The sequence below is a fragment of the Falco naumanni genome, chromosome 7 (genome assembly GCF_017639655.2).
Source record: "Falco naumanni isolate bFalNau1 chromosome 7, bFalNau1.pat, whole genome shotgun sequence".
Taxonomy (NCBI): Eukaryota; Metazoa; Chordata; class Aves; order Falconiformes; family Falconidae; genus Falco; species Falco naumanni.
The window spans coordinates 35,011,374-35,024,932 of NC_054060.1; the positions used below are offsets into that span (position 1 = coordinate 35,011,374).

The following is a 13,559-nucleotide window of genomic DNA, read 5'->3' on the forward strand; positions in this document are numbered from 1 at the left end:
AGATGCCCTTAAGAACACCAACATCTTAGCCTCTACATTTTTGTTTCAGTGATTACTCAGCTGCAGCAGTCAACTTTCAGGGAGCACAAAGGCAACCAGCATATGGCCAGTTTCCAGCCTCGGAAGGTAAGTTGCATGGCAAAGCCCCGTTCAGCACGCCAGAAGTATTAGGTACCCCACTTGGTGCACCTAAAGCACTGCAGGTTCAAATTATATTGGACAGTTCCTGTCTATACAGAGCAGCTGAAATGGGAACTTGGAAAGGAAATCCCATCTCGCCTATCTCCCCCACCCCCCCAAAAGCTGTAACCAAAACTTTTACCTATCAAACTGCTGTCAGTTTCTCCACCTCCACTTGGATGCCTTTGTCTATAGCTGGCATTCAGGACAGGAGTTATCCCAGCATAAGGAAAGACAGCAAACTTATTTAAAAGACTCACTGACTTCCTGCAATAATTATGCTAGCTCAGCTAAATTCTCTTCCCAGACTTCAGCAGTGGAGTAAACACCGCTTGTCTCTCCTCTCTGTCTGAGAGAGGGTGGCCTCCATTTGGTATGTAAGCATAGGACTCCAATACAATCCCTACACCAGGGAAAAGTTCCTCTTCAAATTCTGAAGACACATAATTCAACCCTCTTCAACAGTTACAGAGAAGGTACACCAGGATAAGCAGATTTAAACAAGTTTTATTCATAAATTGTTTGGGGAAAGGAAATTTACCGATATAAAAAAGTCACAAAACAAAATTACTTTCTGAAAGTCTGCTAACCCTTTCAGGCACATTTATAAATTCCAACCGTAACTGCTAACAGAACACGTCTCCACACATTTTACTTAACCTGGGCTGTAATGAATATTGCATTTCAGAATTGTACAGAAAACACACTTGTGCAGCCAACTTGCAACTAGTGTTACCAAATTACTAGCTACGTTACACAAACACCTTAAAATAATAAAGAGGAACATTATTTCTCTCTTTTTATACATCAATCCAGCATGACATGTGCAGTCAATCACAAGTTATATGGTTAAACAGGTTTGTAGTCAAGCTTGGACTCCAGCTTCTTAGAATCAGCCACTTTTCTCACAGCTTTCATGAAGTCTTCCTGAACTACAAAGTCATGATCAGCACGGATCGCAAACATACCTGTGAAGAGTAATTTAACAGGAATAAGTTGGTGCTTCTTGCAGCAACAGTAGAGAAGACAGTACATAAAGAATCACTCAAATTGAAGTGAAAACAGATCCAAGTTACACTGTTAGCATGTAAACTTTTACATGCAGGTACTGGATGTGAGGAAGAGAAGTAAACTTCAGTGAGGTCACCTTTCTGAACTAGGTGATTGCTAAGATGAAATTTACGACTTGTGTGAACTATGAGTGCATACGTACTGTGTTACTCAGCCTTCTCATGCAGGCAAACCCTACAATGAATTTACAATGTGGAAAAAGCATGTAATAGTATTAACTCTCCAGTCACCCAGGTACTAAGAAACTTGGATTCTTTACAAAAAGGAGAAAAAGGGGTACCGTCGCTGTTTCTGGAATCTTTTTAGTTCTCATGGGACAAGATGACATATGTCACAATACTCGGCCAACAAGTGGTTAGAGGCCAGCTCCAGTTCAGAAATGACATGGCTTGGTTTTTCCTCCCATTGTGCTGAATCTGAACTACAGATAACCTTTTGTATCACACATGCCACAGGATAGTGCCCAAATCCACGTAACTCTGTGTGATCCAGCTTGCCTACGGCACGGGATATTAGCAGATGTCATGTCACACGAACGCAATGCTGCTGCTCTGAACTGGCAGCAGATCTGCATGTATCAGCTGGACTGTTGCTGTGCCCAGCTGGTTTATCTGCACACCTGCTAAAAGACTTGTTACTCATCGGTAACCTTAGAGGAAGGATGTAAAGAATCAAGTTCTGGGTGACTGTACAGATCATAAGGAAACTTCGAAGAAAGCAAAAATATTTTCTTCCAAGTTGTTCCATTGAAGCTTCAGGGCGTATCACCAGGCTGCTGCTAATGCTTAACAGTCCAGATGTGTGTGCCATGCTGTGAAACGTGCAACTCTTTCGGCATTTTGGTACTGTCCAGACACTAACATTTCCATTAAGTAAATGCTATCTAGCCCTTAAGAAAGGAATACAAAAAGTGAGCATCAGTGAACAAGTGCTGTGTTCCAGCAGAACATTTTTGACTTCCCGATTTTAATCCATTGACAGAAGTATCAAAGAACCAGCTTGAATGTTCAGCGTTAACCAAGACTTAGCACACCAAAATTAAGAGTTAAGAAAATACCTGCTTCAGTACAGACATTTCTCAAGTCTGCTCCATTAAAGCCATCTGAAAGCTTCACAATTGCTTCATAATCTATTCACAAAACATTAATGCCAATTAGAAATAAATTCACACTTCTAATTACAGATGCCAACAAAATACATATCCAACTAAGACTCTACTTTGATTTTACTGCAAATAAATAGCTGTCCACTAGACTGATACATTAATTTAACTGAAATCATCAGCTGTCTTACCCCTTCCGTTAAATATACCGCAGAAATGCACTGCAGCCAAAAGCTTGTATTATATAATTAAATCCCAAAGTCACTAACTTGTGGTTACAAGCATCAACATGAAATGCAAGAAAAGCTACATCAAGGCAATATACTTATCATTTAAATGATGTAACCAACCAGAAAACTTATCACCAAGTGATCATAACTCAGTCTCTTCCCACTTAAAATAACTGCACCTACTAAAGGCATTTGATGTCTTGATATATTAAAACTGGTATTTTATGCACATATACTTACTAAAATAGTGGCTACGGTTATAGTTATTAGAATCAATTTCTAAAACACTGCACCTGTTAAGCCTCCAGCAAGTTTTGGCTTTTGCGAGGCTGCTGATTTAAAAAAAACAAACAAACAAACCCAAAAAAACCCCCACCATCAACTTTCTACAAAACTTTTCAAAACAGTTCACCTTCTGTATGAAATTCAAAACATTTGAACTGAACATTTTTATCTTAAGAATCAAAAAAACTTAAGAGATTAGGGTTTGTATTTTAATTCCATGTATTAATTCCACTGTATTTTAATTCCACGTAGCACAACGTCCAACAAACAAATTTTCCCATAACTGGAAAGTAAAAAAAAAAAAAAAAAAAGCAGCAAAAAAAAAGCAAAGGGACTAAGCAATATCAAACATTGCAAGGTTTATGAGTTTAGGTTCTTCCCACAGCAGGAGAATCTCATGCTGGAAACTGGAACAGGTCGTTACCTTTGAATTTTAATGCAATTCATACCCCACCTTGCCGCTAAGTTCTGGCCTTCATTTCAGGATAAAGCTGAGCATTGCAGTCTTCCCACATCACATTCTGAAATTTAGCTAGTACACATCTGACATCTCAAGTTGTTAAATGGTGTAAACAAATGATCCTACCCTGCTCCTACTCCAGTGCCCAAAGATACAGGAAACAGGATGAAGTACTTTACATCAGGTTCATTATTTGCTTTGGAGTGCCTTCTCTACCTTAGACTACGGTGGCATGCATGCATGCATGTTTAAGCCAACAGTGATACTAAGAAAGGCAATCCTCATCCCTCTCACCCTCCCCCAGCTCACTCCCACTCCCGAGCCATCCCCTCTGTTGAGCTGCAGCTGTTTATGCAGCCAGATGGTGAACGAGATCAGTTCCACTATCCAGATCCTGCTGCCTGGCTGCATGAATAGCTCATGTCAGCAAAGAGCCAGGGGCTGGGAACAAGCAGGCAGGGTCTGTGGGGCCTTATTGAAATAAAAGGCAGCCAAATGTCATTTTAAAGGCAAATCACAATTACTTTTTTTTTTTTAAGAAAGCTCCTAAGTGTCACTGTGAAACTAAGACTCTGGTTAGCTTAGAGTAACAGAGTCATTAAATAAACCTTCCCCGTTTCACCCAATAGATACTTCTCCCCCTTAACCTCTGGGGAGAGCGATCTACACCACTAACCAAAGACAAGCCTTGTTCCAAACAACAAGGTTTTCATTACACCATGTCCAAAGTAAGTTGCTCTGTGACTTTTAAAGATTCTTTAATGTTTTCAGATTTCTGCAGTAACAATTCTTCTTTCTTTGCAGAGAAGGCGGGGGGGGGAGGGGAGCTAATAAGAATGCTGTTACTTGCATTAAGCTATTCCTTTAGAAACAGGAAAGTATCTGATGAGAATCATGTTGATTTTCCAGTTTACAACTGTGCTCCAAGGGTTTATGTTCGGTTTTCCTTTGCAAAGGAAGACTTAGCAACAGTTCAATCAGGATGCATTAAAAGAAAAAAAAGTAGAATCCCAAGAGAAGGAAAGTTGGGTGGCCAGTGTAAGGGTAAGAATTAGAAGGGCAGAGTCATCCTAACAACTCACACCCTTCATATTTTCACAAACAGAAGTAGGAAGGATATCCAGGTAGCTTCCTACTTACCTATTTCACCATGTTTAGTGATAGGACCTGCATGAATCTTCAAAATATCTAACCTGGCTTGTTCATTTGGTAGATCAATATCTAGGAAGAAATACAGCTTTAATAAAAGCAGAAAAGCACAATTCATATGGATATCTTCCTTCCAGCCACTGAGAAGTAGTAACTCACGGATTTTTCTATCCAGTCTTCCAGGCCGCAGAAGTGCAGGATCCAGAGTGTCTGGTCTGTTCGTAGCCATAATCATTTTAACTCTGTGCAGAGTATCGAATCCATCCATCTGATTCAATAACTAATAGAAAACAGACGTTTGTTTTTAAACAACCCAAAACCTTCCTAGTGAGATCTATTTACTTATTTTCTGTGTGTTTTCAGCGAGGTGTAAAAGCAGTAAAGGTAAGTCAGAAAAAAATGCTACAAGCCTTTTAATGAAAGGCTGCAAGCTCCCTGAGTATTCTATAAGAAATAAAGAGCTGAAAAGAGACGCTGAAAATGTTTTGCCCAGAGAAAAAGATACTGAGCAAAGCAGAGCTCAAACGTGAAAGATGTGGCTAAAACAATAAAGCAATGAAAACAGTGCAAGGACTAAAGGAGCCAATGGCTGGCTGACACATTTTAATTGTATTGCACTAAGTACAGGACATTCAAATTAGACTTGGAGAACAGCCTCTAGAATACTAATACACACATACGAAGACATTTCATTGTGAAGATTCAAAGTACTTGCTCTTTGGTCACAGTAATTTAATTCTTTATGTAAGGCAGACACATTCTTTTGAATCAGGCACACTGCTTGCAAACATAGGCCAATGAAGTTTCCCATTAGCTTCAGAGTTCTTAATTGTCACCAATGGTTTTAAAATTCTCTTCACACAACCCAGTTTACCAGACCAATTAGCAGCGAAACAAAGAAATACAACTACTTCTCCTAGTTTTGAAAATTGAATTGCAACAGTTCTAAAATTGTTAAGTGTCTGGGACTAAAAGAGGGGCCCTCCAAAACTTCAAAGACTATGCAGTAAGCAGCAGCAAAGTCAAGTCACAGTAAGAAGAGAAAATATCCCAAATAATTTTCACAATTTTAAAGATTCTTTCAATTTGTCTCCAAGTTGAATTCATGGCTGAGTTATCAGGATGTGCAGCTGTCTTTTGTAAAAGTATCACCTAGTTCCTTTTTAGCTTAAGATTATTAACTCGGAAAAAGTTCTACCAAGCCAGACCATAGTGTAACAATTCCCATCTGTGTTATTATTTAATACACAAGATGTAGTCAGGGATCAGACACTCACCTCCATCAGAGTCCTCTGAATTTCTCTGTCAGCTGAGGTGCCTTCAGAAAAACGGCGACCACCTGCAGCATACCAAACTCTTAAGTTATAATAGTATTATATGGAGGCAAAAATAATACAAGTCTGAAGACAATTAGGTATCACTTTTAGACTGGGGGGAAGGAGGGGTGGTATTTAAAGAGTTAAACACACACATTTTTAAAATGCTTTTTCATATAGTAAGAAATATCCAAGCCAGATATGAACAGGTATGGTTCTAAGCTAGCTGCAATAGCTACAGGAAGAAGCTGAACCACTTGTCTCATTATGTTTCTTCTGAACAAACATGCACACGGTCTCTAAAACAACAGATCATGGCTTCATAGCTTATTTCAGCATTAAAAGGAGACTCTAGCCATCCTCCAGGCCATTAGCCTTACCAATAGCATCTATCTCATCCATGAAAATGATACACGGCTGATGGTCTCTGGCATAATTGAACATCTCTCTGATCAGTCGTGCACTTTCACCAATGTACTTGTCCACTATCGAACTTGACACAACCTTTTGAAAGACAGAAGACGTGTGGATGAAGAGACTGGAGAGCAAACAGATCAAGCATGTGTATGACCAGAGGAGTAAGTGTACACTACCTTTAGGAAGTTGCAGTCAAGCTGGCTAGCAACAGCTCTGGCCAGAAGTGTTTTCCCTGTACCTGGACAGACAAGAGATTGAAGCTGTTTAACTAGTAATAGAATACTGCATGCTACTGACTTCCAAAAAAAGAGAAGGAATGAAAAAAGAAGAAGAAAGGAATAAAAAAAAAAAAGAAAACACAAGAAGAAAAGAAAAACAAAGAAGGCTATTACCACAATTTGAGAGTGACAGCTAAGCATTCGCTATCCTTTCATGAGACTCACCAGGGGGGCCATAGAGCAAGCAGCCTTTTGGAGGTATAATTCCCACACGCTGGAATAATTCTGGGTTTGTAAGTGGCAATTCTATTACCTATGAAAAGACAGATAAACAAACAAAGACTGTGAGTTTTAAAATGGATCAGCAATCCCAGGAAGCTAATGGTACACTCGTCAGCCTGTTTTCCAGACACCTGTATTCTTATGTATCTGGGCAGCATATTTTGTATGAGAAACAGTCCAGTAAGAAAACATCAGATTGATCTAATGGATTGATCCACAATCCTGCCCTCGTTGCTCAGACTTTAACTCTGCAACGGCTTGTTTCCCTCAACACCGCTCAAACCATGTTTTGCTGCTGCCTTAACACCACTACCCAGAGTGATTCCAGTAGCTTTTGTGCAAAATTCAAGTTTGCTTTGCTGGTTGTCAATCCTAACTATGCCCTCCCACTTGACTTCATGGCACTCCCTTAGCCTAAAGGGTCTTGGATTCTTCAAACCCTCTTCTTTGGAGGATTTTCTTCATTTTAATCTCAATCCAAGCTTCTGTAACAGCAGAGATAAGATATCGCCAGTTTGAGAACTGGGCTTGGTAAGAATAATCTTTCCCTGCTACTGCTAAGTAAGCGCACAGCACACAATCTCTGCTACAGTCAGTTAGCTCACAGCAGCACGAGTTCTTCAAACACCCGCATTCCTGGGCAGGCTTGCACAGCCGGCAGCACTGATGCCCCAACGAACAGGATTACTTCAGTATGAGCGCACCAGCACCCCACCATCATGCTGCTGTTTGCCACAAAGAGAATTACAAAGCTGAAAAACATTTAAACAATGCTTCAGAAGTTATCTTCCAATATAGGAAAATGAGGTCTAAGTTAATGAAACATGGGAAGCACTAATGTAGTAGGATCCTTTAACAGTCTGTCTCACGATAGTTTAGGATAAACATCAGTAACACATTTTTGCCCTGAAAAACTTCATTCAGAACATACACCACTATCTGATATGTGGGTTTGAGATATTGGATACCTCTCGCAGTTCTCTGATTTGTTCTGACAACCCTCCAATCTCCGAATATGAAACATCCCCTGGATCTTCATGAGACATATTATAAACCAATGGATCCACTTCCCTTGGCAAATATCTGGAAAAGAAGAGTTAAGAGTAGACATTTTTCATGGTGCAGACACATTTATAAAGTTATTGCAATAAATTTTACAGCAGCTATGAAATTATTTCTTTTTCTCTAACCTTGGTAACAAGACAAGTATGTTTGTTGAAAAAACAAAATAAACCCCAAACCTAGCAAACTTGTTCAAGTTTTAAACCAAAGCCTGAAACACCGCTGAAAATGCTGAGTTGTAACTGAATTTTTTTGTTTTAGAAGAACAACCAATTTCTTTTTAAACTATATATAATAGATGCATAAGCATTCTCTCAGAGTAATTGTCCTTACATAAGTACTGCTTTGCAGAAAACATTTACAAAATATTACAGAACTGATTACATAAAGGTTTGAATAACCTACTTGGATCACTACTTTTCCCCCTTTATATGATGAGCAGAAGAGCAGCTGTAGAGCAGAAACCTACCTCATAATAGTCAGGGTGGTCATATCCAGAGCAACTCTTGTCCCCGGCTTCAGCTTACTTTTGTCAAGCTAGATCACAAAGAAGGTATTTCAATTAGAACCACACTCCAAAACAACGTATGGTTTTAGCCAAGATGCTTACTGTAGCTTGCACTCTTTGCTCAATCACACACAAGAAGAAAACAAGGCTACTGAGCTACATGCCAAGCATCTTATTTAGTAGACTGTGTCCTGTTACCACCATATTCAGGAATGCTTAAACTGGGAAAAAGCTGGCCAGATGTTTCATGGGAATACAATCTTCAGAAGCAGCAATCCAGGAGCTGGCCTAGATCGATGAACCAGCTGTCACAACTGGACACCAGCTAAGCTAAACCAGACCAGAAGAATTTTTGTTAACATTGAAATGGGTCATTGAACAGCAAGTCATTAACTTACCTCTACCACTTTTGAAAACAAATACTATTTTCTAGACTGTAATTATTTTTATCTTTCTTTTAGTGCTGTCAATCTGACTGGATTAGTAAGAGATCTAATCCTCCCCTTTGCTCGACACAAGACAGAACCAGTTGTTTCAAAACAAGTAAGCAATCCTTCCAGAACACACAAAACAGCCTGCCTATTTAAGTCTGAACTTGTCACCCTTCTACTCAACAGCCTTCTCATTTCTGGACTGACAGAAAGGGTGAACAGATGTTCCTAACCTATTTTCTCCAAGCCTTCCATCATTTGCATATTTTCACATATCCACTTATATCCCATCTGCAAAGTCAGCCGTTCCAGTTATTCTCTTGGTAACATTTACCTCAGATGCCCGACTCATCTGCCTCAGCAGTTTCTGTCTGCTTACTCTTTTTTTATGAGATTTTTAAACACATTAGCAGTCCTATTCCAGTACACCCTGGTAAATTCTGCTGGGATTAAAATAACTAACTTGTGTTTATCACCTTGTTTTTAAGAAACCTGGTCCAGGAGAACAATCTCGCTACTCACACAACCCAACCTTGAACAACTTTCATAGAGATTACCTCACCAATTTATAATTTTTTTTTAAGAGGCGCTCAATCCACATTTGAAGAATATGAAGCCTATTTATTCGATGGCATCTGAACAAGGATTTTGATAGCTGTCTACAAGCACTGCCTGAAGCTTCCCATCACCCCTGCTGTAGGGATTTATAAGGTCACTTGCTCACGTGGGTCCTCGAGTCTCTAGTAGTGTTTAGGATCAAACTGTCACTCTATTACTGGGGGCATTAGTAAGACCTCTTTCCAGCTGCCTAATCTTAAGAAATCTGTAAAGGCTTGAAATTCTATCAGATTCAACATTGACCAATAGATCTAAGTTATGCTGCAGTGAGAAGAAAACAAAGAGAAACCTTGAATTCCTTAGGAAATGCACTTTACATAGGGAAGTAATTTTGTTTCAATTTAAACAGCGTCACTCTCCTTCCTCAGTGGCACAACCACAAGGACTTTAATTAGAAACTAGTTCTTCTAGTCTGTGAAACACTCCATGGGAAATTATTTGCCTTGATATTTTGACATTTTGAAAACAATCATGGATATGTTTTTCTAGTCTCTGGTATCAAATAAAGGATCTTTTAAGATCAAAAGAGTGTTTTTACTGAAGAATAAACTTGAAAGTACATGCTGCAATGCCAGGTTTGTCCAAGCACAACCTAGTCCTTAGCATTTAGCTCTGTTTCAACACAGAACCTCACAAGACTACTTCGCATGCCCCTAGGTGGAATTAAATACACTTATGTTCCAGAAAAAAATTTTGTTCACTCTGGCAAAAGAAAATAGTGAGTCTGCACCACAACATCTTGAAGGGTATGAAGCTTAACATTATGTGTTTGAAGAGCATTTCAATAGTAGCAATTCTTGCAGTTTTTTATGCAAGCAAAAATATATCACATCAGCATGCTCAAGGAAAGTCAAGGACATTTGTGTATATACTACAGGAACCAACACACTTATTGGTGCCTACACTTCTCAAATAGTTTGTCTCTAAAAGGAGAAGAAAAGGTCCATCCTTACTGAAAAACACACACCATAGGAAAATATTTGCTGCACAACTTCTGTTCAGTGCTTACTGCTTAAGTATTGTTAATTGTGGGCCTTCACCTGGAATTCCTCTGACAGCTGGAAACCCCTCTCTGCCCCTCTTTTTAAATTCTTCAGAGTACAACAGGCTCCCCACTCTGCCACTTGCTTGTTGCCTCTGGGCTCCTACAGCCATCATCATACCATTACAGATGAATCATTAAAACAGAGTTGGTTAACTTTTGGATATTGGAGTTCTATCACACCGTGCTTCAATTTAACTTCCACGTACAAATCTTAAGCTAATCCAGAGATTTGTGGCACTGCAAAACCATTTACATGTTAGTCTTATGAACAGATTTTTCTGTCTTTACATAGCATCAGTAAGAGTTCAAAATTCTGTAATGAACATCAGATTCTCTTCAGAAAGAGAAAGAAAAGCCACCTCTAACATCAATACTACCCAGTGCTCCTTTTACTGAAGGAATTCCTATTTTTCACCACTTCAATAATACAGGAGAACGTGCCACAATCATGATGTGTTAAAAGCTCAGCTGAGGTTACCTTTCTCCACCACAAAGGAATTAGTTCAAGATGCACTGAGAGGTCAGAGCTGTTAAAAGATTTTGCACTTACTTGTGCATTAAAATAAGTAAGTAAAATGCTGCTGCCTTCTCAGCATGCATAACCTTCCCTGGGGTCACTACTTCTGTTTAGAGATACCTTACAGCTTCACATTTCATACATATTCTTCTCTGCTTCCACTTCTCAAAGTCAGGAATGTAACAAAATAAAATTTAAAATGTAGTGAAATTTAACTAGAGATTCACTTTGCTCCCCCAAAAGTTCTGCAATTGTAGAACACTTTCACCAACTATTGTGGTTCCTGCTTAATAGGCAGCTTTGGTAAGGAATAGCAAATCTATGGGGTTTAATTACTCTAAGTGGGTCACACTCAGTGCTCAGTTAACCAACAAGCATTTACATCACATCTGCAACAGATTGCTTTACGTTTTTAATAAAAATAAAAAGCAAATAATACCTCTAAGTAGTTGTTGCTGATTGTAGCAGATGGATTATGCTGTAAGCAAGGTTCTGCATTAAAGTGTCTAACTTCTATAGGCTATGATGTAGGTAAGAAAGCTGTTGTCCTGTGAACTAGAAATGCCAGGGCTTTTTTAAACCATCATTAAGGACGAATAAAAATCCCTCAAAGTGTTTATAACAGAGGCCTTAACTACCATAATTATTTACGGGAGTGCAAAAGCATTAGGAAAAAACCAACATATACAGTTACACAACATTACATCTAAAGCTCAGCACTGTGACAGCAATGGTCACATGCTGCATTCACAACATAGTAATGGAGACCTTACACAGCTGATCAATTTTCATCGTGATGATTAACTTTCAGAGAGTTCAAAATCAGACAGAAAGACATAGCTTCAACTCAAGGAAAAGAATAAAACACACGTGAAGTTCCAGGAATGTTGTGAACTGCTTTGTCTTTACTAAGAAGTTACACTACTACCAGCTACAAAAGGAGAGGGCAAGCAGATAGTGGTATAAAACAAGGTGCTATACATATTAAAGAAAATACTTAATCCCAGTATGGACATTAAAGACCCAGCTTATGAAAAACAATGTTAATATTCAACCAAAACAAAACTTCGAACCAATATTCACATAGACCAGTTACCTGACGGCGACAGCCAACCACATATCTTGGTCCATTTGTAGCCTTCACAATGACTGGCGAGAGAAGAAAACAAATCAAATGTACTTGATTCACTGCTCTGAATTCTGCTTTTGAACTATCCAGTATGTTATATTTTTCTGCCAATACTTAGATTACCAATACTCTTAATTCTTTACTCCTCAGAATCATTAGCCAGATTTTAACTACAAAAGTTTATTTTCAAGATCTCAAAGAATCTAACACTCCAGTCTACTTACATTTCTCTTCTGTTAGCTGTTTAAGAACTTCGCCAACAATCTGCAAAAGAATAAACACAGCATTAACCTACAGATAAATTACCATTGCAAAACAACATTTAATTTGTGTTTCAGGACATGGAAGATGATCATCAGCTTTGAAATTCTTTCTCTTGCTTCACGCTGCTTGCCAGTACTTTTATTTCTTTAACACATTTCTGTAACCAGGACACAGAAAACTTCTCTACCCCACGTGCTCAGTATGCTCAGTATGCCCATTACTGATGGTAAGGCCCCCATTTATGTTAGCCAGACTGTTCCCACTTAGTCTTTCTTGATGCCAAAAATGGACTTAAATGCTATTTCCAGCCAAGTTCACTGTCAACCACCACCACAGGATGCTACAATCTCATTTTTCTTACATACCTGCCCGACACTCTGCAAGGCCTTGAGATCGTTTTCTGATTTTTCATATTGCTTGGTGAGCTCTTTCAGCTGTTCCCTTACTAGAAAAAGGAAACAAACACAGGATTTAATCCAACAAAAAGGCACGATCACGCCCTTTTCGCAGCCGAAAAGCGGCGGGTAGAGCTAGGCTGTGGGAGATCGCACACCAAGCCCCCTCCTGCAAGCACTGCTGCTCAGCAGCTCCAGAGCCTGCACACCCTCCGCACAGCGGTGCCTCTCACTCGTGACAGCGCTGCAGAAAGACATCTAAAAGACCAAGCCAGCCTTTAAAAAGCTCCAATTCAAAGGCGTCCGCGCCTCTGCACAGCACTGACAGGGGTACGGGAGGCCACGCTGCTGCCACAACGCTGTACGGACGGCACCGCAACAGGACAGCGAAAGGCTGACAGAAAAACATTACGGAGGGGGGAAGCTGCGAAAGAGATCTGCCTGGCTTCATCCCAAAGCGAGGGGGTTCCCAGGGCTCGGCTCCCAGGAAGGAGAGGGGGCCCGCGGCGCCAGACCTTGCCCGCCCGCTCGCCCCTCGGCCGGGCGGCCGCCGCTTCCCCGCGGGGCCCGGCCAGGCCCATGACGAAGCGCGGGCACCGGCACGGCGGCCACCGGGTTCCCTCTGGGTTCCCCGGGCGCTCAGCGAGGGTGAGGGCGCGGGGCGGCGGCCCCAGGTGGGCGCTCACACTCCTTGAGGCGGCCGTCGATCTCCTTGTGCTCCAGCAGCTTCTTGCGGTAGTCCTGCAGCGCCTTGTCTCTCGGGTCCGCCATGATGAGCAACCGCCGCTCATAGGGAATGCCGGGAAGGGCCATGGCCGCCGGGGGCAGGGCCGCGCGCCCGCCCCGCCCCCCGGAGCGCGCCCCCGCGCCCGCCCGCCCT

General features: G+C 40.7%; 1 protein-coding gene across 1 annotated transcript; it reads right to left on the reverse strand.

Moving 5' to 3' along the window:
- Window positions 1-667: 667 nt before the first annotated feature.
- On the reverse strand, window positions 668-13,524 carry PSMC6 (proteasome 26S subunit, ATPase 6). The gene is made up of 14 exons (XM_040601289.1): window positions 13,366-13,524; window positions 12,650-12,729; window positions 12,245-12,284; window positions 11,988-12,040; window positions 8,242-8,309; window positions 7,679-7,793; window positions 6,654-6,741; window positions 6,387-6,448; window positions 6,174-6,297; window positions 5,755-5,816; window positions 4,637-4,757; window positions 4,469-4,549; window positions 2,309-2,380; window positions 668-1,148 (listed from the first exon to the last, which is right to left on the reverse strand). Exons 1-14 carry the CDS (start codon window positions 13,490-13,492, stop codon window positions 1,030-1,032), a joined length of 1,212 nt encoding a protein of 403 aa, XP_040457223.1. The 5' UTR covers window positions 13,493-13,524; the 3' UTR covers window positions 668-1,029.
- Between the last annotated feature and the right edge of the window lie 35 nt (window positions 13,525-13,559).